The sequence below is a fragment of the Trachypithecus francoisi genome, unplaced genomic scaffold (assembly GCF_009764315.1).
Source record: "Trachypithecus francoisi isolate TF-2019V2 unplaced genomic scaffold, Tfra_2.0 Lachesis_group12, whole genome shotgun sequence".
Lineage (NCBI taxonomy): Eukaryota > Metazoa > Chordata > Mammalia > Primates > Cercopithecidae > Trachypithecus > Trachypithecus francoisi.
Genome location: NW_022681457.1, coordinates 11377477 through 11403238, shown reverse-complemented (window position 1 = coordinate 11403238; position 25762 = coordinate 11377477). Strand labels below are relative to the sequence as shown.

Below are 25762 nucleotides of genomic sequence, written 5' to 3'. Positions count from 1 at the left end.
AAATAGCCAAAATGATGTACCACGTTTGACATGTGAGGTTGACAATGTCCACGATGCATGACTGGACCCTTTGTGATGGGTGAAGGAAAACGTGCTCCTACATCAATGGAAGTGTAAATGTGTGCCATCTTTTTGGACGGTACTTTGGCAATCTTTACCCATTTTAAATACAAATATTAGACCCAGCCTTGTGTAAAACAGCAAGACTGAAGACCATTTAGGAGTCGGTTAATAGCAGGTGGATTAATTTAAGCACCAAAGTACCCTGCGTCCTTAAAAATGCACAAGGATCAGCACAGAAAGATGCCCCACCTGTAAAGCTCTCAACACCACACACATGCGCACAACGCCTTTGGGTGAGGAACAGAAAATAGGGAGGAGACACTAAGAGGGGCAGGGAAGGACACACTTCACACTACACCTTCTCGTATTGCTTTCAAATTAATATTGAAAAAGGCTGGGCGCAGTGGCTCACGCTTCTCATCCCAGAACTTTGGGAGCCTGAAGTGGGTGGATCACCTGGGTTAGGAGTTCGAGACCAGCCCAGCCAACGTGGTGATACCCCATCTCTACTAAAAATATAAAAATTAGCCAGGCTTGGTTGCGGGCGCCTGTAATCCCAGCAACTCAGGAGGCTGAGGCAGGAGCATCGCTTGAATCCAGGAGGTGGAGGTTGCAGTGAGCGGAGATTGTGCAACTGTACTCCAGCCTGGGTGACAGATGAGACTCCATCTTAAAACACACACACACACAAAACCCAAATCACCAAATTAATACTAAAAAGTACCTCCCATTAAAAAATCATTTTAGTAGAAGCTAAGTAGACATAAATGAATTTCACCAAAACAATAGAGGTATTCTTACCATGACCCATCCATGGAAGACCAAACACCTAGGTACACGTGAACACTGATAGAACATTGAAGTTTATGTGCTGTGTTGCTCAAAATAGAACCATAGCAAGAAAAAAAGCTTTTCTACACATTCCTATAAATATTTAGGGACAATATTCGTCATTGGTAAATGGAAAAATACTTATTTCTGAGCACCTGTTTAAAAGCTTACATCCTAACCACAGAACAATGAACATTTTCCAGGTTTTTCCTCCCCCTTCGAAGTTAACAAAAAGCACCTGGATACATGGAAATTGAAAGCAAAACACAGAAGACAAAGACTCTCAACGTAGGCAATGAAATTAAGAGGGGAAAGTTATTTAAGAGAATCAATTTCGGATTGTCATATGTAAACACTTCTATATATACATAATTTGAATTAAACATTTGCCTTACTGCACTGCACAATCCTTTGAAGGGGCTGGAGGACCAAGACGTGAACCAGGGCTGTAAAAATCAACAAAAACCTCAGGGGTGGGTAAGGAAATGAGTGTGGTCTAGGGACAGTGATTTTATTTTTAGGATGAGGTGACTGAGCAAGTTCATACATTCAGAGCTGAGAATAAAGGTAGAAGCAGCAAGAAGATGACAAAGACTCTTGTCTATATCTTGCCTTAGGTGACTCAAAGCATTTAAACTTTATGTAGCATAGATATAGTTTTTCTTCTTGACATGGAGTCTTGCTCTGTCGCCCAGGCTGAAGTGCAGTGGCATGATCTCAGCTCACTGCAACCTCCGCCTCCCAGGTTCAAGCAATTCTCCTGCCTCAGCCTCCCGAGAAACTGGGATTACAGGTGTCCACCACACTGGCTAATTTTTTTTTTTTTTTTTTTTTTTTTAAAGTAGAGGCAGGGTTTCACCATGTTGGCCAGGCAGGTCTTAAGTAGAGGCAGGTCCTGACCTCAGGTAATCTGCCCGCCTCTACCTCCCACAGTGCTGGGTCACAGGGGTGAGCCACCGCGCCTGGCCTTACATGGCATATTAATATACAAAGGACATCACCATCCTCACGCCAGAGTTCGAAGCTGAGGTTCTGTGATGTTGACTGGGTTGCTCTGTTTTAGGGGAAAGTGCATTAATGCATATGGGATTATAATGCCCGGTATTTCCCTTGAACTGATTAATCAAGCCCCAGAGACAGATGACTGGATGGTGTAGGGATTAATTTGGGTTAAGCACGGTCACTTTCTCCTGAGTGAAGTCAGGTGGGTGAGGAGTTGGGGAGAAGTTATTCAAGTCCAGGCAAGATTACAGCTGGAGGGAGGTAAAGGAAGGCTGCTGGTTGAGGTTACTTTCTGAGGATGAGTGACTTCCCTAAGCTTGCACTTTGTTGCTATGCTTTTTCTACAGACCGTACCTCTCCCGCCACGCTTTTCTACGCAGGTGTCCTGAATGATTAGAAAGAAGCAGTTAAGATGACAGGGCTCGAAGTCTCCGGCCCAGTTTTGAATATCGATTTGCCGCTTTCTACCCCAGGCAAGCCATTTCACTTCTTTGGGGCTCAGCTTCCCCCCTTGGTAAACAGGACAAACTACACTGTCAGAATTATATGGCACTTCAGTAACTAAGTTACAGTTAACATATTATTAGCACAATTAGCACCGTAACACCCCCCACCCCCCGCCCCAGACTCCTACTAAATGCGCACATTTGCTAACCCTGACATTCAAGTCGCAGTACCCCCCCCGCCCCGTGTTCTATTTTATTTATTTTTGAGATGAAGTCTCACTGTCACCCAGTCTAGAGTGTAGTGGCGTTTCCCTGGCTCACTGCAACCTCTGCCTCCTGGGTTCAAGCAATTCTCCTTCCTCAGCCTCCCTAGAAGGTGGGCTTATAGGCGCCTGCCACCACGCCTGACTCATTTTTGTATTTTTATTAGAGACAAGGATTTCACCATGTTGGCCAAGGTGGTCTTGAACTCCTGACCTCAGATGATCCACCTGCCTCGGCCTCCCTAAGTGCTGGGTTTACAGGCATGAGCCCCTGTGCCCAGCCCTCTGTACTGTATTTTAGACAGAATGTTGGGAAAGGACGAGAGACTTACCTAAATATCCCAAGTAAAGATGAGGTTTTAGAGGAAGATCTTTACAGCAAAATGGGGTAACTGGACTTTGTTCTTTCGAGGAACCCTTTGGTCCCAGGCTTTGAGCAGCCAAAAGGGAGAGGGTGGGGGCCCCTAGTAAGCTCAATATGCAGGTTCTAATCAGCAGTGGAGAACGAAAGCGGGAAGGACAGGGAGCAAGACAGGAGGAATACTCACCAACTTCACACCTCGCCTCCAAGAGCAGGTCCTGCGCTGGGCCAACTAGCAATCACAGAGAAAAGGCGGCCACGCCCAGCTCCGTGCCCACCAGGCGATAATCCTTGGGGAGCGCTGAGCCCGTGATGTTGCTGCTGCCTATTGGCTGCAACCGGCTCTGAACGACCAGCCCAGGGAACAGGCACTTTTCTGCACCTGTGTGCACCATTGACAGGTGCTGCTCCTGCCAAGAGGCTGCCTTGACCCCACACACCTGCGCTCAGGGCGCCCGGATGCTAACAGCCTTCAGCTGGCTGTCCCGGAGCAATTGGTGTATGTGTGTGTGTGGGTGAGAGAGAAACAGATACGTGTGTGTGAGAGAGAGTGTGTGAGAAAGAATGTGCAACACAGAGACAGTGTGTGTGCATGTGAGAGTGTGTGTGAGACAGTGTGTGCATGTGAGAGTGTGAGACAGAGTGTGTGAGAGACTGTGTGAGTGTGTGTGTGAGAGACTGTGTGTGAGAGAGAATGTGTGTGTGAGAAAGAATGTGCAACACAGAGACAGTGTGTGTGCATGTGAGAGTGTGTGAGACAGAGTGTGTGAGAGACTGTGTGAGTGTGTGAGTGTGTGAGAGAGACTGTGTGTGAGAGAGAATGTGTGTGTGAGAAAGAATGTGCAACACAGAGACAGTGTGTGTGCATGTGAGAGTGTGTGAGACAGTGTGTGTGCGTGTGAGAGTGTGAGACAGAGTGTGTGAGAGATTGTGTGAGTGTGTGAGTGTGTGAGAGAGACTGTGTGTGAGAGAGAATGTGTGTGTGAGAAAGAATGTGCAACACAGAGACAGTGTGTGTGCATGTGAGAGTGTGTGTGAGACAGTGTGTGTGCATGTGAGTGTGTGTGAGACAGTGTGTGCACGTGAGAGTGTGAGACAGAGTGTGTGAGAGACTGTGTGAGTGTGTGAGAGAGAATGTGTGTGAGAGAGAATGTGTGTGAGACTGTGTGAGAGAGACAGAGTGTGTGAGAGTGTGTATGAGAGTGTGTGAAAGAGACTGTGTGTGTGTGTGTTGGGTGCCCTTATTTTACATAATCCGGAAGTTGCACTTTGCTTTTTTTATTTTTTGTGTATTGACAACTTATAATTGTATATTCTCGTGGGGTCCAGTGTGATCTTCTGTGTACACAATCATTAAATCAAATGATTAAATCAAGCTAACAAACACATCCGTTGCCTTGAATACTTATTTTTGTGTGTGTGGTGAGAACACTTGAAATGTACTCCCTTAGCCATCTTGAAACAGAAGTTTATACTTTTGATAAAGTCCAGTGTATTCAGTTTTAGTTTGTTTTGATGTGGACTCTTGCTCTGTGACTCAGGCTGGAGTGCTCAGTGCAAACTCCGCCTCCCGGGTTCAAAGGATTCTCCTGCCTCAGCCTCCTGAGTAGCTGGGACTACAGGTGTGCACCACCACGCCCGGCTAATTTTTGAATTTTTAGTAGAGAGGGGGTTTCACTATGTTGGCCAAACTGATCTCGAACTCCTGACGACAGGAGATCCACCAGCCTCGGCCTCCCAAAGCGCTGGGATTACAGGCATGAAATACTGTGCCTGGCCAAATGTGTTTGAAAATTCAATTTGAAGAATTTATGGTGAACACATATTAAATTTATGGTCTCTCCTTAGGTCATGAATGTCTTCTGATTAGTTCACTATTAGAAAGTATAGCATCTTTCCTTTCACATTTAGATTTATACTATACTTGGAATTAATTTTGTATATGGTATGAGGTAGGAATTCAGATTTTTTTCTTCTATGTGTGACCAATCAATTTAGCACCATTTGTTAAAATACTACCCTTTCCCTAGTCTTTTGGAGTGTCGGTTTGTCAGAAGTCATGTGATCATGTTTGTGACCTTCTGTTCTGGACTCTGTTCTGTTTCCCAAGTATATTTCTCCAATCTCTAATTAAATGCATGGAAAATACCATACTGTGCTAGCTATCCTGAACTCTTTGCATTTCTTTTTTTTCTTTTTCTATTTGTTTTTTTAAGACGGAGTCTTGCACTGTTGCCCAGGCTGGAGTGCAATGGCATGATCTCAGCTCACTGCAACCTCCGCTTCCCCTGTTCAAGTGATTCTCCTGCCTAAACCTCCCGAGTAGCTGGGATTACAGGCACCTGCCACAACGTCTGGCTAATTTTTTGTATCTTTAGCAGAGATGGGGTTTTGCCTTGTTGGCCAGGCTGGTCTCGAACTCCTGACCTTGTGATCCACCCACCTGGGCCTCCCAAAGTGCTGGGATTACAGGCATGAGCCACCGTGCTTGGCCACTTTTCTTCATATACTTTAGAATTTGCCTGTACACTTCCACTAGAGTACTTTGGGAATTTTATGGTCACTGCAATAACTTTGTGAATACAGCCGAGGAAAACTGTCATCTTTGAAAGACAGTGTTCCTATTCATGAAGTTTGTATATTTCTCTATTTATTAGGTATTCTTTATTTTTTTCTTTTGAGACAGGGCCTCACTCTGTTGCCCAGGCTGGAGTGCAGTGGTGCAAACATGGTTTACTGCAGCCTCGACCTCCTGGGCTCAAGTGATCCTCCCACTTGGCCTCCCAAAGGGGTGGGATTACAGGCGTGAGCCACTGGGCCTGGTCATGGCACAACTTTTTACTTTTTTTTCTTTTCTTTTTTTTTTGAGACAGAGTTTTGTTCTTATTGCCCAGGCTGGAGTACAATGGCGCGATCTCGGCTCAATGAACCCCCACCTCCTGGGCTTAAGGGATTCTCCTGCCTCAGCCTCAGGAGTAGCTGGGACCACAGGTGTGCACCACCAAGCCCGGCTAATTTTGTATTTTTAGTAGAGATGGGGTTTCTCCAAGTTGGCCAGGCTGGTGTCAAATTCCTGACGTCAGGTGATCCGCCTGCCTCGGCCTCCCAAAGTGCTGGGATTATAAGCGTGAGCCACCGCACCCGGCCACAACTTTTATTAAGTTTATTCCTATTTGAGATTATTGATACCAGTATAAAAGAAATTTTGCTATGCTTTTAAAAACTGCTTAATAGTACATAGGAATACATTTTTATTTTCATATATCAAGTTTTTGTGTGTAGGATCTTATTAAATCACTTTTTGTTATTTTTTTTTTTTTTTTTTTTTGAGACGGAGTCTCGCTCTGTCGCCCAGGCTGGAGTGCTGTGGCTGGATCTCAGCTCACTGCAAGCTCCGCCTCCCGGGTTTACGCCATTCTCCTGCTCAGCCTCCCGAGTAGCTGGGACTACAGGTGCCCGCCACCTCACCGGCTAATTTTTTGTATTTTAGTAGAGACGGGGTTTCACCGTGTTAGCCAGGATGGTCTCGATCTCCTGACCTCGTGATCCGCCCGTCTCGGCCACTTTTTGTTATTTTTTAATCCCCTGGGTTTACCCGGCTTATCAGTTCTTGTTCTACATATGTAATCATGTTGTTTGTGAAAAATGACAGCTTTATTTCCATCTTTATAATGTTGTATTTATTATTCCTCTTATTGCCTTGTTCCACTGACTAGAACGTCCAGTACAAAGTTAAATAAAAGCTGTGACAGTGGCTAGTTCCTTTTCTTTCTGTCTCATTTTTATCTTAGGGAAAGAATTTTCACTACTCTCCAATAAACATGTTAGCAGTAATTTTTTAGAAGCCCTTCCTCAAATTAAATAAGTCACCATCGGTTCCAAGTTTGCTAAGTGTTGTTTAAAAATCATAAGTTGATGTTGAATTTTATCAACTTTTTTTTTTTTTTTGCATCTACTAGGTTGGTCTTCCTGAATCTGAAATAGTTCCTGCCGACTTTGTGTTCTTGTTCTTTCATGTCACTGAGGCCCTGTCATTTTACCTCAGCACGTTCTATCCGCAGGCACATGATATGCATTTGTCTTCTTATTGGTGATGTTAACTTTGAGCACTTGGCTAAGGCACCATCTGCCCTGTTTTCCCACTACTCTTACTTTGTAATTCACATGTAGTTTCTGGGGAGAACCTTAAAGACTCGTGAGTACACTGAGTCTCCATCTACCGGTTTCAGCACCTCCTGATGGTTTCTCTAATGCCACATTTCTTCCCTCCCTTCCTTCCTTCCTTCCTTCCTTCCTTCCTTCCTTCCTTCCTTCCTTCCTTCCTTCCTTCCTCCTTCCTTTCCTTTCTCTCTCTCTCCCTCTCTTTCTCTCTCCCTCTCTCCCTCTCTCTCTCTTTCTTTCTCTTTCTGATGAGGTCTCACTATCTTGCCCAGGCTGGAGTGCAGTGATACAATCCTGGCTCACTGCATCCTCCACCTCCCGGGTTCAAGTGATTCTCCTGCCTCAGCCTCCAGAGTAGCTGGGATTACAGGCATGCGCCACCACGCCCGGCTACTTTTTGTATTTTTAGTGAAGACAGAGTTTCATCGTGTTGGCCAGGCTGGTCTCGAACATCTGACCTCAGGTGATCCACCTGCCTCAGCCTCCCAAAGTGCTGGGATTACAGGCATGAACTGCTGCGCCTGGCCTACTTTCAAAATATTCTTTTTCCTTTGCAATGAATTGCCCTATGCTGCACCTCCTTTGCTGTGTGTCTATTGTTTAAATTCTTTTAAACGAAGACAAGAACCGAGGTCTCATAACTGCCACTCACATTTCTACCATTATTTAGTTTGATGATTAAATTATTCCAGATTTGGGCCGGGCACGGTGGCTCAAGCCTGTAATCCCAGCACTTTGGGAGGCCCTGACGGGCGGATCACGCGGTCAGGAGATCGAGCCCATCCTGGCTAACACGGTGAAACCCCGTCTCTACTAAAAAAAAATACAAAAAACTAGCTGGGCGAGGTGGTGGGCGCCTGTAGTCCCAGCTACTCGGGAGGCTGAGCCAGGAGAATGGCGTAAACCCGGGAGGCGGAGCTTGCAGTGAGCTGAGATCTAGCCACTGCACTCCAGCCTGGGCGACAGAGCGAGACTCCATCTCAAAAAAATAAATAAATGAATAAATAATTCCAGATTTGGCCAGTGAGAACTCGTTCAATCAGGCTCCTTGTCCCTATTGCTATGTCCCCATTATTATTATTATTATTTTTCAGAGACAGGTCTCTCTCCGTTGCCCAGGCTAGAGTGCAGTGATGCATCATGGCCCATTGCAGCCTTGAACCTCTGGGCTCAAGTGATCGTCCCACGTCAGCCTCCCAAATACCTGGGACCACAGGCATGCACCATCATGCCCAGCTGATTTGTAAAACATTTTTAACGTAGATGGGGTCTCCCTATGTTGCCCAGGCTGGTCGCTAACTCTTGGGCTCAAGCAGCTCTTCACCTTAACCTCCTACAGTGCTGAGAACACAGGTGCGAACCACTGGCCTGGCCCCCATTGTTCTCTGAGCATTGTCTTACTTCTGGCACAAGATGTTCCAGACCCATTCTGCACATTCCCAGCACCAACTGTGGAGTCAGCTCTTTCTCTGAAGATTCTTGGTTCCTTCAATGAGGAACGGTACTTAGAAAACAATACCTGAGGACCAATGTGCTGTTTCTATGACACCATTGTTTCTACACTTAGGTTTCTTCTTCATGGCTGAATAGTACTCCATTGTGTACAAGTACCACGTTTTCTTTGTCCATTGATCTGTTGATGGACTCTTAGGTTGCTTTGAAACCTTGGCTATTGTGAACAGGGCTGCAATAAATATGGAACTGCAGATATCTCTCTGATTTACTGATTTATTCGGGGTATACACCTAGCAGTGGGATTGCTAGGGTTGGGGTTGAGGACCCCAACTCCTCTGGCTTTTGAAATAAATTTCTTCAGAATTAAGAAACCAACCTGGGCCTGGCGCAGTGGCTCACGCCTGTAATCCCAGCACTTTGGGAGGCCAAGGAGGGGCGGATCACGAGGTCAAGAAATCAAGACCATTCTGACCAACATGCTGAAACCCCGTCTCTACTAAAAATACAAAAAAATTAGCTAGGTGTGGCAGCGCACGCCTGTAGGCCCAGCTACTCAGGAGGCTGAGGCAGGAGAATCGCTTGAACCCAGGAAATGGAGGTTGCAGTGAGCTGAGATCGTGCCACTGCACTCCAGCCTGGCCACAGAGTGAGACTGTCTCAATAAATAAATAAATAAATAAATAAATAAATAAATAAATAAAAAATAAATAAAATAAAGAAACCACCTGAATGATACCTGATCGTTACATTGTAAAAAGACGGCTGTTTCAGAAGGGGGAAAAAAAAAACACTGTGATTGCTTTCTAGATCTTTGAGTTCTAAATGCTGCCATAACTAATTTAAGAGTGTAGTAGTTAGTTAGGACCTTAAAAAGTTAAGAGTTACACTTCGGCCGGGCGTGGTGGCTCAAGCCTGTAATCCCAGTACTTTGGGAGGCTGAGGCGGGTGGATCACGAGGTCAGGAGATTGAGACCATCCTGGCTAACACGGTGAAACCCCGTCTCTACTAAAAAATACAAAAAGCTACCCGGGCAAGGTGGCGGGCGCCTGTAGTCCCAGCTACTCGGGAGACTGAGGCAGGAGAATGGCGGGAACCTGGGAGGCGGAGCTTGCAGTGAGCTGAAATCCGGCCACTGCACCCCAGCCTGGGCGACAGAGCGAGACTCCGTCTCAAAAAAAAAAAAAGAGTTACACTTCATTTTTAGAGCTCCTTTAACACCAGGTGGTTTCCTGTTTCCAGTACTTGCTACATTTATTATCTTCCTTAGAAGTTCCTTGTGCACACTTTCCCCAGACACATTAAGGAACAGGTTTCTTCCTTACCAGTTGACGGACCAGTCTACCGGTAAATAAATCACACTCTAAAAAATTTCCAGTTGCATTCATGCATATTTTTAATTACATTTTTCTAATACCCTTGAAGATATGAAGACATATCTCCAAGAGGAGATGTTTACATGACATATTCAAAGACGTTTTGGTAGCCAGGAGTAGATGTGGGTGGAACTCGCCTTACCCTGATGCCCCAGTGCAGTGACTAATCTATGTGTTAACACACGACACTCTGTAACATTGATGGGGTTATTTGGAGGTCATGCCCTACACCAGTTCCCAGAACGAATGGAGCCATTCCAGACTCAGGACGGCCCACAAAATAGGCAACTGTTTCCCAATTTCTCATTAGGAAAAAAATACCCAGAGGGCCACAGATCAGTCGCCAGAGGGTCCCGGTTGATTCATCCCTGTTGCTTCACCACAGCGCTAAGAATTCCAGTCGTGTATTATCTTCAGGATGTCTCTTTCCACTGCAGGGCCCTCCAGTCTTGCCAGCATATCTGCTTCATTACTGTCTTTCTTCTCCCTGGGAAGGATAAAAACAAGGTTTTGTTTTCTTACATTTGGTTTTCTTTTGCAGCCCTGAAACAAGGAGGCAAAACCTCTAGACCAGAAATTTACCACCTAGGAGACCACCCTGGCCCCATGCAGTGGGTCAACATGAATAGGGGTGCTCTCGGGAGCTCAGGAATGAATTTGAAGTGCCTTGGGGTTCAACCAAGACATTTTCAACGATCCCTCCTCCTGTAAATCACACCCTTGGATGGCTCCCTGTCTCACTGGACCAGGGCTAGACTGTAAGGCCAACAGAACAAGGCAGATGTGATGGGATGTCCCTTTCAAGATTAAGTAATAAAAGACTGTGGCTCTGTTTTGGGCTGTCAGTCATCTCTCTGTGCCACCGTCTCCCTCTGCCTCTGCCTCTCTCAGCCTCTCGTTCTGGAGGAAGCCAGCTGCAATGTCATGAGCAACTCCCTGGAGAACAACTGAGCCCCCACCCCCCCAGCCCACAGCCACACAAGTGAGCCTGGAAGCAGATTCAACAGCCGTCATCAAACCCCAGCCAGTGGCTCCACTGAGACCTCGGGAGATACCACGAGCTAGAACCACCCAGTCATATCGCTGTCGTATTTCCGACCCTCAGAAATTGTGTAAGACAATATGCCTTTATACTGTTTTAAGTTACTAAGCATTGAGGTAACTCATTGCATAGCAACAGATGACTAATACACCAAAAATTGTATCCTTCACCCGAAACCCACCACGGATTGAAAACATGTGTTAGGCACTGTGCAAAGTGCCATGTGTGTGACTTTTCTTTCAGTCATCATTAAATCTCCATGGGGGAATACACCATCCCAGTTTTATGGATGAGCAAATTAAGGCTCAGAAAGATTGACTTGTTTACTGCTACGTAGCTGGTAAGTGGTAACATCAAACTCAGTTGTTCAGGAAGAAAAGGTGAAGAAATGAAGAAAAGAGAAGACTAAGACAAGATATCAGACAGGTGAATCCCAGTTAACAGTTCCTTTAGGTAAAAGGGGGAGTTGGGGGTTTGAACAGCTACACGGAGGGAACTATAAATCCCCAGAAAACAAAAGCAGAATGGTAGCAACACCAGAAACAATCGCATCCCAGGTCCACCATCTCACTTTCTATTTTTAGAGTCAGGGTCTCACTCTGTTGCCCAGGCTGGAGTGCAGTGGTGTGATCATGGCTCACTGCAGTCTCAACCTCCTGGGCCTAAGTGACCCTCTCACCTCAGCCTCCTGAGTAGCTAGGACTACAGGCATGCACCACCATGCCTAGCTAATTTTTGTATTTTTTAGTAGAAGATAGGGTTTTGCCATGTTGCCCAGGCTGGTCTGAACTCCAGACTCAAGCGATCCGCCTGTCTCAGTCTCCCAGAGTGCTGGGATTAGAGGCATGCACCACCACACCCAGCCCAGCATCTCATTTTTTACAAGGAGCTTCTCTTGGGTGATTGGTTTTGCACAGGGAATCCAGTGGAGACTTACAAAATGACCTCCTTCCTCTTCTTTTGACTTGAGAGGGCCTCACGTAAGGTCAGAATACCATCAACTTCGATCACATTCTTGCTCAAGTCCAGATGTCTCAGATGTTGGTTTTTACAGAGCATGGAAGCCATGGCCTGGCAGCAGATGGAGGTGAACAGGCAGTTTTCCAGCCTGTGACACAGAAACAGACAGCAGAGAAGTCATCATGACTCATCTGAGAGCTCAGCTGGTGTGACAGCTTACAGCCGAGAAATCACACTAACAGGAATGCGTAATGTTGTTTCAACCATGTCTCAAAGAGGTGCCGTGTGTCATCAATACAATGCCGGCCCATGAGAGTCCTTGAACAAAGAGTAAAATTCATGGATTATTAGATTAATGGGTTAATGGGTTATTACGGGAGTGGGATGGGTGGCTTTATAAAGAGGGAAAGAGATCTAAGCCTGCATACAGCATGCCCAGTGACTCACTAGTGACCCTGCAGAGAGTCTGCACCAGCACTAAGGCTCTCACCAGATGCAGCCCCTCCACCTTGGACTTCTCAGCCTCCATATCCCTTTCTTTATAAGTCATGCAGTTTCAGGTATTCTGTTAAAGCAACAGAAAACAGACTAAGACGGATAGGGTCCATGAATTTTATACTGAGCCAAGTTACTGCTCGTGGCCGAAACTAGATTAAAAAAATAATCTCATACAAGCAAAGACTTAGAAAATACTGCATAAACACTTTCAAGTATAGAAAGTTCTTTTCTACCTGAAAATATATTTCACTCAATCTAAGAGATAAATGAACATTTAAAACCCAAACTAGATTCGAGGAGTCAAAGAATCATGACTGGCAGTGAATTCATACTGAATTTAATTTGAGAAGCAAATCATCAACAAAAATGAACACCATTATCCAAACTAATCCTAGAAATGAAAGATGTACTACAAGACAATAATTTAAATGAGCTAGATTAAATACCAAGATTATATTAACGGCGAGCAAAAAATTTGGATCGAAAGAGGCAAAATTAGTTTCATTTTCTGATCATGAGAGATGTTTACAAATCTTTTGCAAATACTAAAGGTAACCAAAGAATTAAAAAGAGAATGAATGCTTTTATATTACTGGCTGGTATACATGTTAGCAAAGAGACCATAAAAAACAGGGAAATATATACATTATATATTTTCATATATAATATATTAATGTAATTAATATAAATATTTTAAATATATAAATATATAATATATATTTATATAATATAAATTATGTATATATAAATATATAACATATAATATATAAGTATATAATACATGAGAGAGGTTCCAAGATGGCTGAATAGGAATAGGTCCAGTCTGCAGCTCCCAGCGTGAGCGATGCAGAAGACGGGTGATTTCAGGATTTCCAACTGAGGTGCCGGGTTCATCTCACTAAGGCTTGTCAGACAGTGGGTGTAGCCCACGGAGCAGGGTGGGGCATTGCCTCACCTGGGAAGCACAAGGGGTCAGGGAATTCCCTTTCCTAGCAAAGGGAAGCCGTAACAGACGGTACCTGGAAAATCAGAACACTCCCACCCTAATACTGCACTTTTCCAGTGGTCTTAGCAAATGGCACACCAGGAGATTATATCCCGTGCCTGGCTTGGAGGGTCCCATGCCCATGGAGCCTCACTCATTCCTAGCACAGCAGTCTGAGATCGAACTGCAAGGCAGCAGTGAGGCTGAGGGAGGGGCGCCCACCATTGCTGAGGCTTGAGTAGGCAAACAAAGCAGCTGGGAAGCTCAAACTGGGTGGAGCCCACTGCAGCTCAAGGAGGCCTGCCTGCCTCTGTAGACTCCACCTCTGGGGGCAGGGCATAGTCGAACAAAAGGCAGCAGAAACTCCTTCAGACTTAAATGTCCCTGTCTGACAGCTCTGAAGAGAGTTGTGGTTCTCCCAGCACGGAGTTTGAGATCTGAGAATGGACAGACTGCCTCTTCAAGTGGGTCCCTGACCCCCAAGTAGCCTAACTGGGAGACACCTCCCAGTAGGGGCCAACTGACACCTCATACAGCCAGGTGCTCCTCTGAGACAAAGCTTCCAGAGGAAGGATCAGGTAGCAACATCTGCTGTTCTGCAATATTTGCTGTTCTGCAGCCTCCGCTGGTGATACCCAGGTAAACAGGGTCTTCAGTGGACCTCCAGCAAACTCCAACAGACCTGCAGCTGAGGGTCCTGATTGTTAGAAGGAAAACTAACAAATGGAAAGGACATCCACACCAAAACCCCATCTGTACATCACCATTATCAAAGACCAAAGGTAGATAAAACCACAAAGATGGGGAGAAACCAAAGCAGAAAAGCTGAAAATTTTAAAAATCAGAGCATTTCTTTTCCTCCGAAGGAACGCAGCTTCTCACCAGCAATGGAACAAAGCTGGACAGAAAATGACGTTGATGAGTTGAGAGAAGAAGGCTTCAGACAATTGGTAATAACAAACTTCTCTGAGCTAAAGGAGGATGTTCAAACCCATCACAAAGCAGCTAAAAACCTTGAGAAAAGATTAGACGAATGACTAACTAGAATAAACAGTGTAGAGAAGTCCTTAAATGACCTGATGGAGCTGGAAACAATGGCACAAGAATTACGTGACGCATGCACAAGCTTCAGTAGCCGAGTTGATCAAGTGGAAGAAAGGTATCAGTGATTGAAGATCAAATGAATGAAATGAAGGGAGATGAGAAGTTTAGAGAAAAAAGAGTAAAAAGAAATGAACAAAGCCTCCAAGAAATATGGGACTATGTAAAAAGACCAAATCTACGTCTGATTGGTGTACCTGAAAGTGACGGGGAGAATGGAACCAAGCTGGAAAACACTTCTCAGGATAACATCCAGGAGAACTTCCCCAACCTAGTGAGGCAGGCCAACATTCCAATTCAGGAAATACAGGAACGCCACAAAGATACTCCTCAAGAAGAGCAACTCCAAGACACAAAATTGTCAGATTCACCAAAGTTGAAATGAAGGAGAAAATGTTAAGGGCAGCCAGAGAGAAAGATTGGGTTACCTGTAAAGGAAATCCCATCAGACTAACAGCAGATCTCTTGGCAGAAACTCTACAAGCCAGAAGGGAGTGGGGGCCAATATTCAACATTCTTAAAGAAAAGAATTTTCAACCCAGAATTTCATATCCAGCCAAACTAAGCTTGATAAGTGAAGGAGAAATAAAATCCTTTACAGACGAACAAATGCTGAGAGATTTTGTCACCACCAAGCCTGCCTTACAAGAGCTCCTGAAGGAAGCACTAAACATGGAAAGGAACAACCAATACCAGCCACTGCAAAAACATGCCAAATTGTAAAGACCATCCATGCTAGGAAGAAACTGCATCAACTAATGAGCAAAATAACCAGCCAATATCATAATGACAGGATCAAATTCACACATAACAATATCAACTTTAAATGTAAATGGGCTAAATGCTCCAATTAAAAGACACAGACTGGCAAAGTGGATAAAGAGTCAAGACTCATCAGTGTACTGTATTCAGGAGACCTGTCTCATGTGCAGAGACACACATAGGCTCAAAATAAAGGGATGGAGGAAGATCAACCAAGCAAATGGAAAACAAAAAAGGCAGGAATTGCAATCCTAGTCTCTGATAGAACAGACTTTAAACCAACAAAGATCAAAAGAGACAAAGAAGGCCATTACATAATGGTAAAGGGAACAATTCAACAAGAAGAGCTAACTATCCTAAATATATATGCGCCCAATACAGGAGCACCCAGATTCATAAAGAAAGTCCTTAGAGACCTACAAAGAGACTTAGACTTCCACAAAATAGTAATGGGAGATTTTAACACCCCACTGTCAACATTAGACAGATCAACGAGACAGAAAGTTAACAAGGATATCCAGGAATTAAACTCAGCTCTGCACCAAGTGGATCTAATAGACATCTACAGAACTCTCCAACCCAAATCAACAGAATATACATTCTTTTCAGCACCACATCACACTTATTCCAAAATTGACCACATAGTTGGAAGTAAAGCACTCCTCAGCAAATGTGGAAGAACAGAAATTATAACAAACTGTCTCTCAGACCACAGTGCAATCAAACTAGAACTCAGTATTAAGAAACTCACTCAAAACTGCTCAACTACATGGAAACTGAACAACCTGCTCCTGAATGACTACTGGGTGCATAACAAAATGAAGGCAGAAATAAAGATGTTCTTTGAAACCAATGAGAATGAAGACACAGCATACCAGAATCTCGGGGACACTTTTAAAGCTGTGTGTAGAGGGAAATTTATAGCACTAAATGCCCACAAGAGAAAGCAGGAAAGATCTAAAATTGACACCCTAACATCATAATTAAAAGAACTAGGGAAGCAAGAGCAAACACATTCAAAAGCTAGCAGGAGGCAAGAAATAACTAAGATCAGAGCAGAACTGAAGGAGATAGACACACACACACACACAAACCCTTTAAAAAATCAATGAATCCAGGAGCCGATTTTTGGAAAAGATCAACAAAATTGATAGACTGCTAGCAAGACTAATAAAGAAGAAAAGGGAGAAGAATCAAATAGACGCAATGAAAAACAATAAAGGGGATATCACCACTGATCCCACAGAAATACAAACTACCATCAAAGAATACTATAAACACCTCTACACAAATAAACTAGAAAATCTAGAAGAAATGGATAAATTCCTGGACATATACACTCTCCCAAGACTAAACCAGAAAGAAGTTGAATTCCTGAATAGACCAAAAACAGGTTCTGAAATTGAGGCAATAATTAATAGCCTACCAACAAAAAGAAGTCCAGGACCAGAGGGATTCACAGCCAAATTCTACCAGAGGTACAAAGAGGAGTTGGTACCATTCCTTCTGAAACTATTCTAATCAATAGAAAAAGAGGGAATTCTCTCTACCTCCCTAATTCATTTTATGAGGCCAACAGCATCCTGATACCAAAGCCTGGCAGAGACACAACAAAAAAAAGATAATTATAGACCAATATATCTGATGAATATTGATGCAAAAATCCTCAATAAAATACTGGCAAACCAAATCCAGCAGCACATCAAAAAGCTTATCCACCACAATCAAGTTGACCTCATCCCTGGGATGCAAGGCTGGTTCAACATACTCAAATCAATAAACGTAATCCAGCATATAAACAGAACCAAAGACAAAAACCACATGATTATCTCATTAGATGGAGAAAAGACTTTCAACAAAATTCAACAGCCCTTCATGCTAAAAACTCTCAATAAACTAGGTATTGATGGGATGTATCTCAAAATAATAAGAACTATTTATGACAAACCCACAGCCAATATCATACTGAATGGGCAAAAACTGGAAGCATTCCCTTTGAAAACTGGCACAAGACAGGGATGCCCTCTCTCACCACTCCTATTCAACATAGTGTTGCAAGTTCTGGCCAGGGCAATCAGGCAGGAGAAAGAAATAAAGGGTATTCAAGTAGGAAAAGAGGAAGTCAAATTGCCCCTGTTTGCAGATGACATGATTGTATATTTAGAAAACCCCATTGTCTCAGCCCCAAATCTCCTTATGCTGATAAGCAACTTCAGCAAAGTCTCAGGATACAAAATCAATGTGCAAAAATCACAAGCATTCTTATACACCAATAACACACAAACAGAGAGCCAAATCATCAATGAACTCCCATTCACAATTGCTTCAAAGAGAATAAAATACCTAGGAATCCAACTTACAAGGGATGTGAAGGACCTCTTCAAGGAGAACTACAAACCACTGCTCAACGAAATAAAAGAGGACACAAACAAATGGAAGAACATACCATGGTCATGGATAGGAAGAATCAATATCATGAAAATGGCCATACTGCCCAAGGTAATTTATAGATTCAATACCATCCCCATCAAGCTACCAATGACTTTCTTCACAGAATTGGAAAAAACTACTTTAAAGTTCATAGGGAACCAAAAAAGAGCCTGCATTGCCAAGACATCTTAAGCCAAAAGAACAAAGCCGGAGGTATCATGTTACCTGACTTCAAACTATACGAGGCTACAGTAACCCAAACAGCATGGTACTGATCCCAAAACGGAGATATAGACCAATGGAACAGAACAGAGCCCTCAGAAATAATACCACACGTCTACAGCCATCTGATCTTTGACAAACCTGACAAAAACAAGAAATGGGGAAAGGATTCCCTCTTTAATAAATGGTGCTGGGAAAACTGGCTAGTCATATGTAGAAAGCTGAAACTGGATCCCTTCCTTACACTTTATACACAAATTAATTCAAGATGGATTAAAGACTTAAATGTGAGACCTAAAACCATAAAAACCCTAGAAGAAAACCTAGGCAATACCATTCAGGCCATAGGCATGGGCAAAGACTTCATGACTAAAACTCCAAAAGCATAGGCAACAAAAGCCAAAATTGACAAATGGGATCTAATTAAACTAAAGAGCTTCTGCACAGCAAAAGAAACTACCATCAGAGTGAACAGGCAACCTACAGAATGGGAAAAAATGTTTACAATCTACCCATCTGACAAAGGGCTAATATCCAGAATCTACAAAGAACTTAACAAATTTACAAGAAAAAATCAAACCACCCCATCAAAAAGTGGGCAAAGGACATGAACAGACACTTCTCAAAAGAAGACATTTATGCAACCAACAGACACATGAAAAAATGCTCATCATCACTGGCCATCAGAGAATGCAAATCAAAACCACAATGAGATACCATCTCACACCAGTTAGAATGGCGATCATTAAAAAGTCAGGAAACAACAGGTGCTGGAGAGGATGTGGAGAAATAGGAACACTTTTACACTGTTGGTGGGAGTGTAAACTAGGTCAACCATTGTGGTAGACAGTGTGGCGATTCCTCAAGGATCTAGAACTAGAAATACCATTTGACCCAGCCGTCCCATTACTGAGTATATACCCAAAGGATTATAAATCATACTGCTATAAAGACACATGCACACGTATGTTTATTGTGGCACTATTCACAATAGCTAAGACTTGGAACCAACTCAAATGTCCATCAATGATAGACTGGATTAAGAAAATGTGGCACATATACACCATGGGATACTATGCAGCCATAAAAAAGGATGAGTTCTTGTCCTTTTTAGGGACATGGATGAAGCTGGAAACCATCATTCTTAGCAAACTACTGCAAGGACAGAAAACCAAACACTGCATGTTCTTACTCACAGGTGGGAATTGAACAATGAGAACACTTGGACACAGGGTGGGGAACATCACACACCAGGGCCTATTGTGGGGTAGGGGTAGGGGGGAGGGATAGCATTAGGAGATATACCTAATGTAAATGACGAGTTAATAGGTGCAGCACACCAACATGGCATATGTATACATATGTAACAAACCTGAATGTTGTGCACATGTACCCTAGAACTTAAAGCATAATAATAAAAAAAGAATAAAAAAGTATATAATATATAACATACTGTGTATTTACATATTTTATATGTATTTTAATATATTTATTATATATACTTACATATACTTATATATAATATATAAAATAAGTATATACATATAAATATCTATAAAATAAGTATCTATGTGTCTGTACATATATGTGTATAGATATGCATACATGTATCTTTATATACGTATATACGTATATGTGTATATGCATATCTTTATATATGTAGATACATATATGTGTATATGCGTATCTTTACGTAGGTACGTATATGTGTATATGCATATCTTTATATATGTATATGTGTATATCTGTATCTTTATATACATATGTGTGTATATATATCTCCTAAGTATAAAATTCAATTTCAGAAGACCAGTCATATCAGGTATCAGTCTAAAACTGACAAACTCTGTTATCTTTTATTCAACTAGAAGAATATTTTCTAAAACAATTGTTAACACAGATTGCTGCATCCCACCCTCAGAGTTTCTGATTTCTTAGATCCGAAGTGGGGCCCCAAAATTTGTATTTGTTCTGCCCAGGCAAAACTGCTGCTGATCCACACTTTGAGAACCACTGCTCAGAAGCTTCCCAGTTCTCCAATTCAATGGAGGGAATGATCCAGAAACTTAAAAAGACAGCACTTTCCTGTTATATATTCCACCCTGAGAGATGCTTATATACAATTTCTGCTGATCTCATAGGAGGAGATGAGGGGCCACTTACTCCAGAATCTGTAATGTACAGTCAGGGTTCTTCAGGGCCTCACACAGCAGGATCACTCCATCATCCTTCAGGCTATTAAAACTCAGGTCAAGACTTTTCAGGGTTTTATTTTTACAGAGCGCAGAGATCATATTCTGAGAGCAATTAACGGTCAAGTCACACTTTCTCAGCCTGCAAAGAAACACAGGTTAAAAAAAAAAAATGAAAACACCCTTAGGTTTTACTTCTTTGTTTTTGGGTTCTGTTTTTATTTGTTTGTTGTTTGTTTTCTGTTTTTGCATAACGGCATAACCAAGATGCAATTAATATACCACACAATTCACCCATTTAAAGTGTACCAAACATTGGTTTTCAGTCTATGTATAAAGTTGTATGATCATCACCACAATTTTAGAATATTTATGTAAATTCAGTTTAGAATATTTTTGTCGCCCCTCAAGGAAAGCCCTGGACACTTTAGAAGCCACTTCTCCCTTCTTCCCTCAACCTACTCGTACCCTAACACCACTAATTTGCTTTCTTTTTCTAGATTTGCCTATTTTTGGCAAGTTATTTAAATGGAATCATACAATATGTGACCTTTTGCATTTAGCTTCTTTCATCTACCACCATATTTTGAAGATTTGTCCATGTTGTAGCATGAATCAGTATTTCATTTAACAAATAACCTTCCATCACATGAATATACCACACTTTCTTTATGTCTTCATCAGGGCACAGACACAGGTTGTTTCCAGGTCTTGGGTATTATGAGTATTATGAATAATGCTGCTGTGAACTGTGTGCAGGTTTTCATGTGGAGGTGGGTTTTTATTTCTTTTGTGGATATACCTACAAGTGGGACTGATGGCTCACAGATTAAGTCTGTATTTCACCTTTTGAGGAACCACCACAGCTGCTTTCCAAAGCAGTGGCACCCTTCCCTGCTTCTTTTCGGGAGGCTAAAAGTATCGATGTTTCAGGGCTGTTTTGCACCACCTCATGCCTCTCACAATCGTTTGCTGAGATTTACTATGCTTTGGGTGTTGAATTAGAGGATGGGAATTAAAGGCAGGAATTAGGGCCCCTGCCTTTTAGCAGCTTTTATTCTTATGTGAGACAAGAAATAAAGAGGCAGATTCAATGGTTATGGTTCAGTGATGTCCTAGTAAACCAGCTCTCTAGAGCAAACAAACAAAAGCCCTAGTGTGTAGTGACTGCCAGTTTCCAAGGTGCAAGAACTTCTGCTATGGCTGATTTCAAGCTATGAAAATGAACTGCCTTGTGACAGAGCAGGAACATCGTCATCTTGGACAGACACTGCCACTTTAAGTTCCAGCTCCCTTTGTAGCCTCATGCATTTCAAGGAAATCACTTATCTCCTAATTACAAGTGGCTAGAAAGAGCAGACAGTAAAACACAGATAAGACAGCTTGGGCACAGAGGGAGGTTGAGGGGGGAAGTCTCTCAGGTAACTGCCAAACTCCACCCTCATACCATGAGCCCCAGTAAAACAGCACATCCCAGTAAAATAGCACATTCCTTTCCCTTCAGGTGCACTAAGACAGGGAAGCTAAAAGCAGACTCAGTGGATATACCTGCAGCTGCAGGAAGATGTATGGGAACAGACACACAACTTTCTCTCCCAGATAAGCACAACCAAGAGTCACAGAAGCAGTCCAAGTCTCTGATAAACTCTCCCACCCTGAATCCTTAAAAACTCTTAGTCTATAAGAGAGTGTAGCTGTAACCTAACTCGGCCAGAAGCCCCTCTTAGGTTTGTTTTCTCTAAAATAAACCTGTCCTTAATTGTCAAGCCACTTTTTGCATTTCTTTCCTCTTTCTTCAATTCTTACACCTTGAGGTAGTCGTTCTTACAGTGATGAACAGATAGATGTCAATATTCCTTAAATTTAAAATACCCTGCCATCTCTCTGAGTTCACTCCTGGGTATCTTGGTACACAGTTTGAGAACTCTGCCTCTAGATCATTTGCCTCTGAATCAGAAATAATAACCCTCCTCTCTATTATGCTTTTCCCCTCAGTACCAGCACCATGCCTAACATGCAGTAGGCACCTAATAAATATGTGACATAAATGAACATATAACAGATTCTCTTCATCACCCTGTTCTGCTCCAGGGAGTTCCAAGAAGAAAACATTCTGGGACTTACACCAGCCTCTGCAGAGGACATCTCAGGTATGACAGGGCATTCCAAATATGCTTGGCCCCTTCATCTTTCAAGGCATTTTCCGCCAAGCTCAGGTGGGTCAGCGTCTTACTCTCCCCGACACAGAAGGCAAGGCTTTCACAAGAAAGTTGTGTGATGCTGCAGTTCTCTATCCTATGGGAGAGAAGAACACAGATGACTAAATGGAGAAGGGTCTTGGTCTCACACAGAAGGGTGATCATCTCAGTCAGGGCTCTCCCTCTGAATGCAGAAGCATCCTCATACCTCTGTCATCACCACTTAGGACTTCCAAGCTTTAAAGGAAAGGACAGCAGCTTTGATATGGGAATGGTGGGGTGAAGAAATCGGGGATCAATAAAATCGTTAGACTGAAAAGCTTCTGCACAGCAAAAGAAATAATCAGCAGAGCTAACAGACAGCCCACAGGATCAGGGGAAACCAGTCCCTGATATTTCAACGTAGGTTCTTTTCTAGTTTTGCTAAGTGTCAGCTGGTCTGAGAAATAAAGGGAAAGAGTACAAAAGAGAGAAATTTTAAAGCTGGGTGACCAGGGGAGAGACATCACATGTCAGCAGGTTCCGTGATGCTCCCTGAACCGTAAAACCAGCAAGTTTTTATTAGCAATTTTCAAAGGGGAGGGAGTGTACGAATAGGGTGTGGGTCACATAGATCACATGCTTCAAGGACAACAAAAGATCACAAGGTCAGGGCAAGATCACAAGGTCAGGGTGAAACTAGAATTACTAATGAACTTCCATGTCCCATGTGCACACATTGTCATTGATAAACATCTCAACAGGGTTCAAGAGCAGAGAATCAGTCTGACTAGAATTCACTAGGGTGGAATTTCCTAATCCTAGCAAACCTGGTGAGCGCTGCAGGAGGTCAGGATGTGTTTCATCCCTTATCTGCAACTGCATAAGGCAGACACCCCCAGACCGGCCATTTTAGAGGCCCCCCTTCCCACCTCCCTGGGAATGCATTCCTTTCCCAGGGCTGTTAATTATTAATATTCCTTACCAGGGAAAGAATTCAAAGATATTTCTCTTACCCATTTTCAGTAATAAGAGAAATATGGCTCCATCCTGCCCAGCCTACAGGCAGCGAGACTTTAAGGTTATCTCCCTTGTTCCCTGAAAATTTCTGTTATCCTGTTCTTAAGGTGCCCAGATTTCATATTGTTCAAACACACATGCTTTACGAACAATTTCTGCAGTTAACGCAATCATCACAGATCCTGAAGTGACATACATCCTCAGCTTACAAAGATGACAGGATTAAGAGATTAAAGTTGGCCGGGCGCGGTGGCTCAAGCCTGTAATCCCAGCACTTTGGGAGGCCGAGACGGGCAGATCACGAGGTCAGGAGATCGAGACCATCCTGGCTAATACTGTGAAACCCCGTCTCTACTAAAAATACAAAAAACTAGCCAGGCGAGGTGGCGGCGCCTGTAATCCCAGCTACTTGGGAGGCTGAGGCAGGAGAATGGCATAAACCCGGGAGGCGGAGCTTACAGTGAGCTGAGATCTGGCCACTGCACTCCAGCCTGGGTGACAGAGCGAGGCTCCGTCTCAAAAAAAAAAAAAAAAAAAAAAAAAAAAGAGATTAAAGTAAAGACAGGTATAGGAAATTATAAGAGTATTGATTGGGGAAGTGATAAATGTCCATGAAATCTTCACAATTTATGTTCTTCTGTCATGGCTGCATCAGGTCCCTCCATTCGGGATCCCTGACTTCCCACAATACCACAGAGTGGGAGAAAATCTTCACAATCTATACATCTGACAAAGGACTCATATTCAGAATCTACAAAGAACATATCAGCAAGAAAAAAAAAATCCCATCAGAAAGTGGGCTAAGGACATATATAGACAATTCCTAAAAGAAGATATGCAAATGTCCAAAAAGCAAATGGAAAAATGCTTGACATGACTAACTATCAGGGAAATGCAAATCAAAACCTCAATGAGATACCACCTCACTGCTGCAAGAACGGCTATAATAAAACAATTAAAAAGATAGGTGTTGGTGAAAAGGTAACACTTTTACACTGTTGATGGAAATGTAAACTGGTACAGCCACCATGGAAAACAGTGTGGAGATTCCTTAAAGAACTAAAAGTAGAACTACCATTTGATGCAGCAATCCCACTACTGGGTATCTACCCTGAGGAAAAGAAGTCATTATATGAAAAAGATACTTGCACACACATGTTTATATCAGCACAATTTGCAATTGTAAAAATATGGAACCAGCCCAAATGCCCACAAATCAACGAGTGGATAAAGAAAATGTGATACACACACACACACACACACCATGGAATACTACTCAGCCATAAAAAAGGAACAAAATAATGGCATTTGCAGTAACCTGGGTGAATTGGAGACTAGTTTTCTTTTTTTTCTTTTGAGACAGAGTCTTGCTCTGTTGCCCAGGCTGGAGTGCAGTGGTGTGATCTCGGCTCACTGCAAGCTCCACCTCCTGGTTTCATGCCAGTCTCCTGCCTCAGCCTCCCAAGTAGCTGGGACTACAGGTGCCCACCACCGCACCTGGCTAATTTTTTGTATTTTTAGTAGAGACGGGGTTTCACCATGGTCTCAATCTTCTGACCTTGTGATTCGCCGCCTCGGCCTCCCAAAGTGCTGGGATTACAGGTGTGAGCTACTGCGCCTGGTGGGAGACTATTTTTCTAAGTGAAGTAGCTCAGGAATGGAAACCAAACATAGTATGTTCTCACTCATATGTGGGAGCTAAGCTATGAGTACACAAAGGCATAAGAATGATACACAGGACTTTGGGGACTTGGGGGAAATGGTGGGGGGTGGCAAGGGACAAAAGGCTATACATTGGGTACAGTGTACACTGCTCGGGTGTTGGGTACACCAAAATCCCAGAAATCACCACTAAAAAGCTTATGTAACCAAACACCACCTGTTCCCCTAAAACTTATTGAAATAAAAATTAAAACCTGAAAAAAAAAAAAAAGACTAGGTGCGGTGGCTCACATCTGTAATCCCAGCACTTTGGGGGCCAAGGCAGGTGGATCACCTGAGGACAGGAGTTCAAGACCAGTCTGGCCAACATGGCAAAATCCCATGTCTACTAAAAATACAAAAAGTAGCTGGGCATGGTGGCAGGAACCTGTAATCCCAGCTACCCAGCTACTCAGGAGGCTGAGGCAGGACAATCACTTGAACCCAGGAGGCAGAGCTTGCAGTGAGCTGAGATCACGCCACTGCACTCCAACCTGGGCAACAGACCAAGATTCTGTCTCAAAAAAATAAAAAAATTAAAACATAGAAAATAAATATATGGGATTAAGAGGGAAGAGAAAGAGACCACCAATAATCAAAGAACAAATAGCAGACATGGAGATGGCCTGAGAAGAGACATAATTTCCAAAGTTATAATAAAGGAGAGACACATTAAATACACGGGAAGACATGCAAATTAGAGAAACTAAGATGAA

General features: G+C 43.1%; 1 protein-coding gene across 1 annotated transcript in view; it reads right to left on the bottom strand.

Moving 5' to 3' along the window:
• Positions 1-2125: 2125 nt before the first annotated feature.
• Positions 2126-25762, bottom strand: part of NLRP8 (NLR family pyrin domain containing 8) — a 49256-nt gene continuing 25619 nt past the window's right edge. The window contains exons 7-10 of the mRNA XM_033224531.1: positions 22273-22443; positions 20120-20290; positions 11936-12106; positions 2126-2147 (exon numbers count right to left, since the gene is read on the bottom strand). Coding sequence (XP_033080422.1) covers positions 2126-2147; positions 11936-12106; positions 20120-20290; positions 22273-22443 — 535 coding nt within the window. The remainder of the gene's footprint in view (positions 2148-11935; positions 12107-20119; positions 20291-22272; positions 22444-25762) is intronic.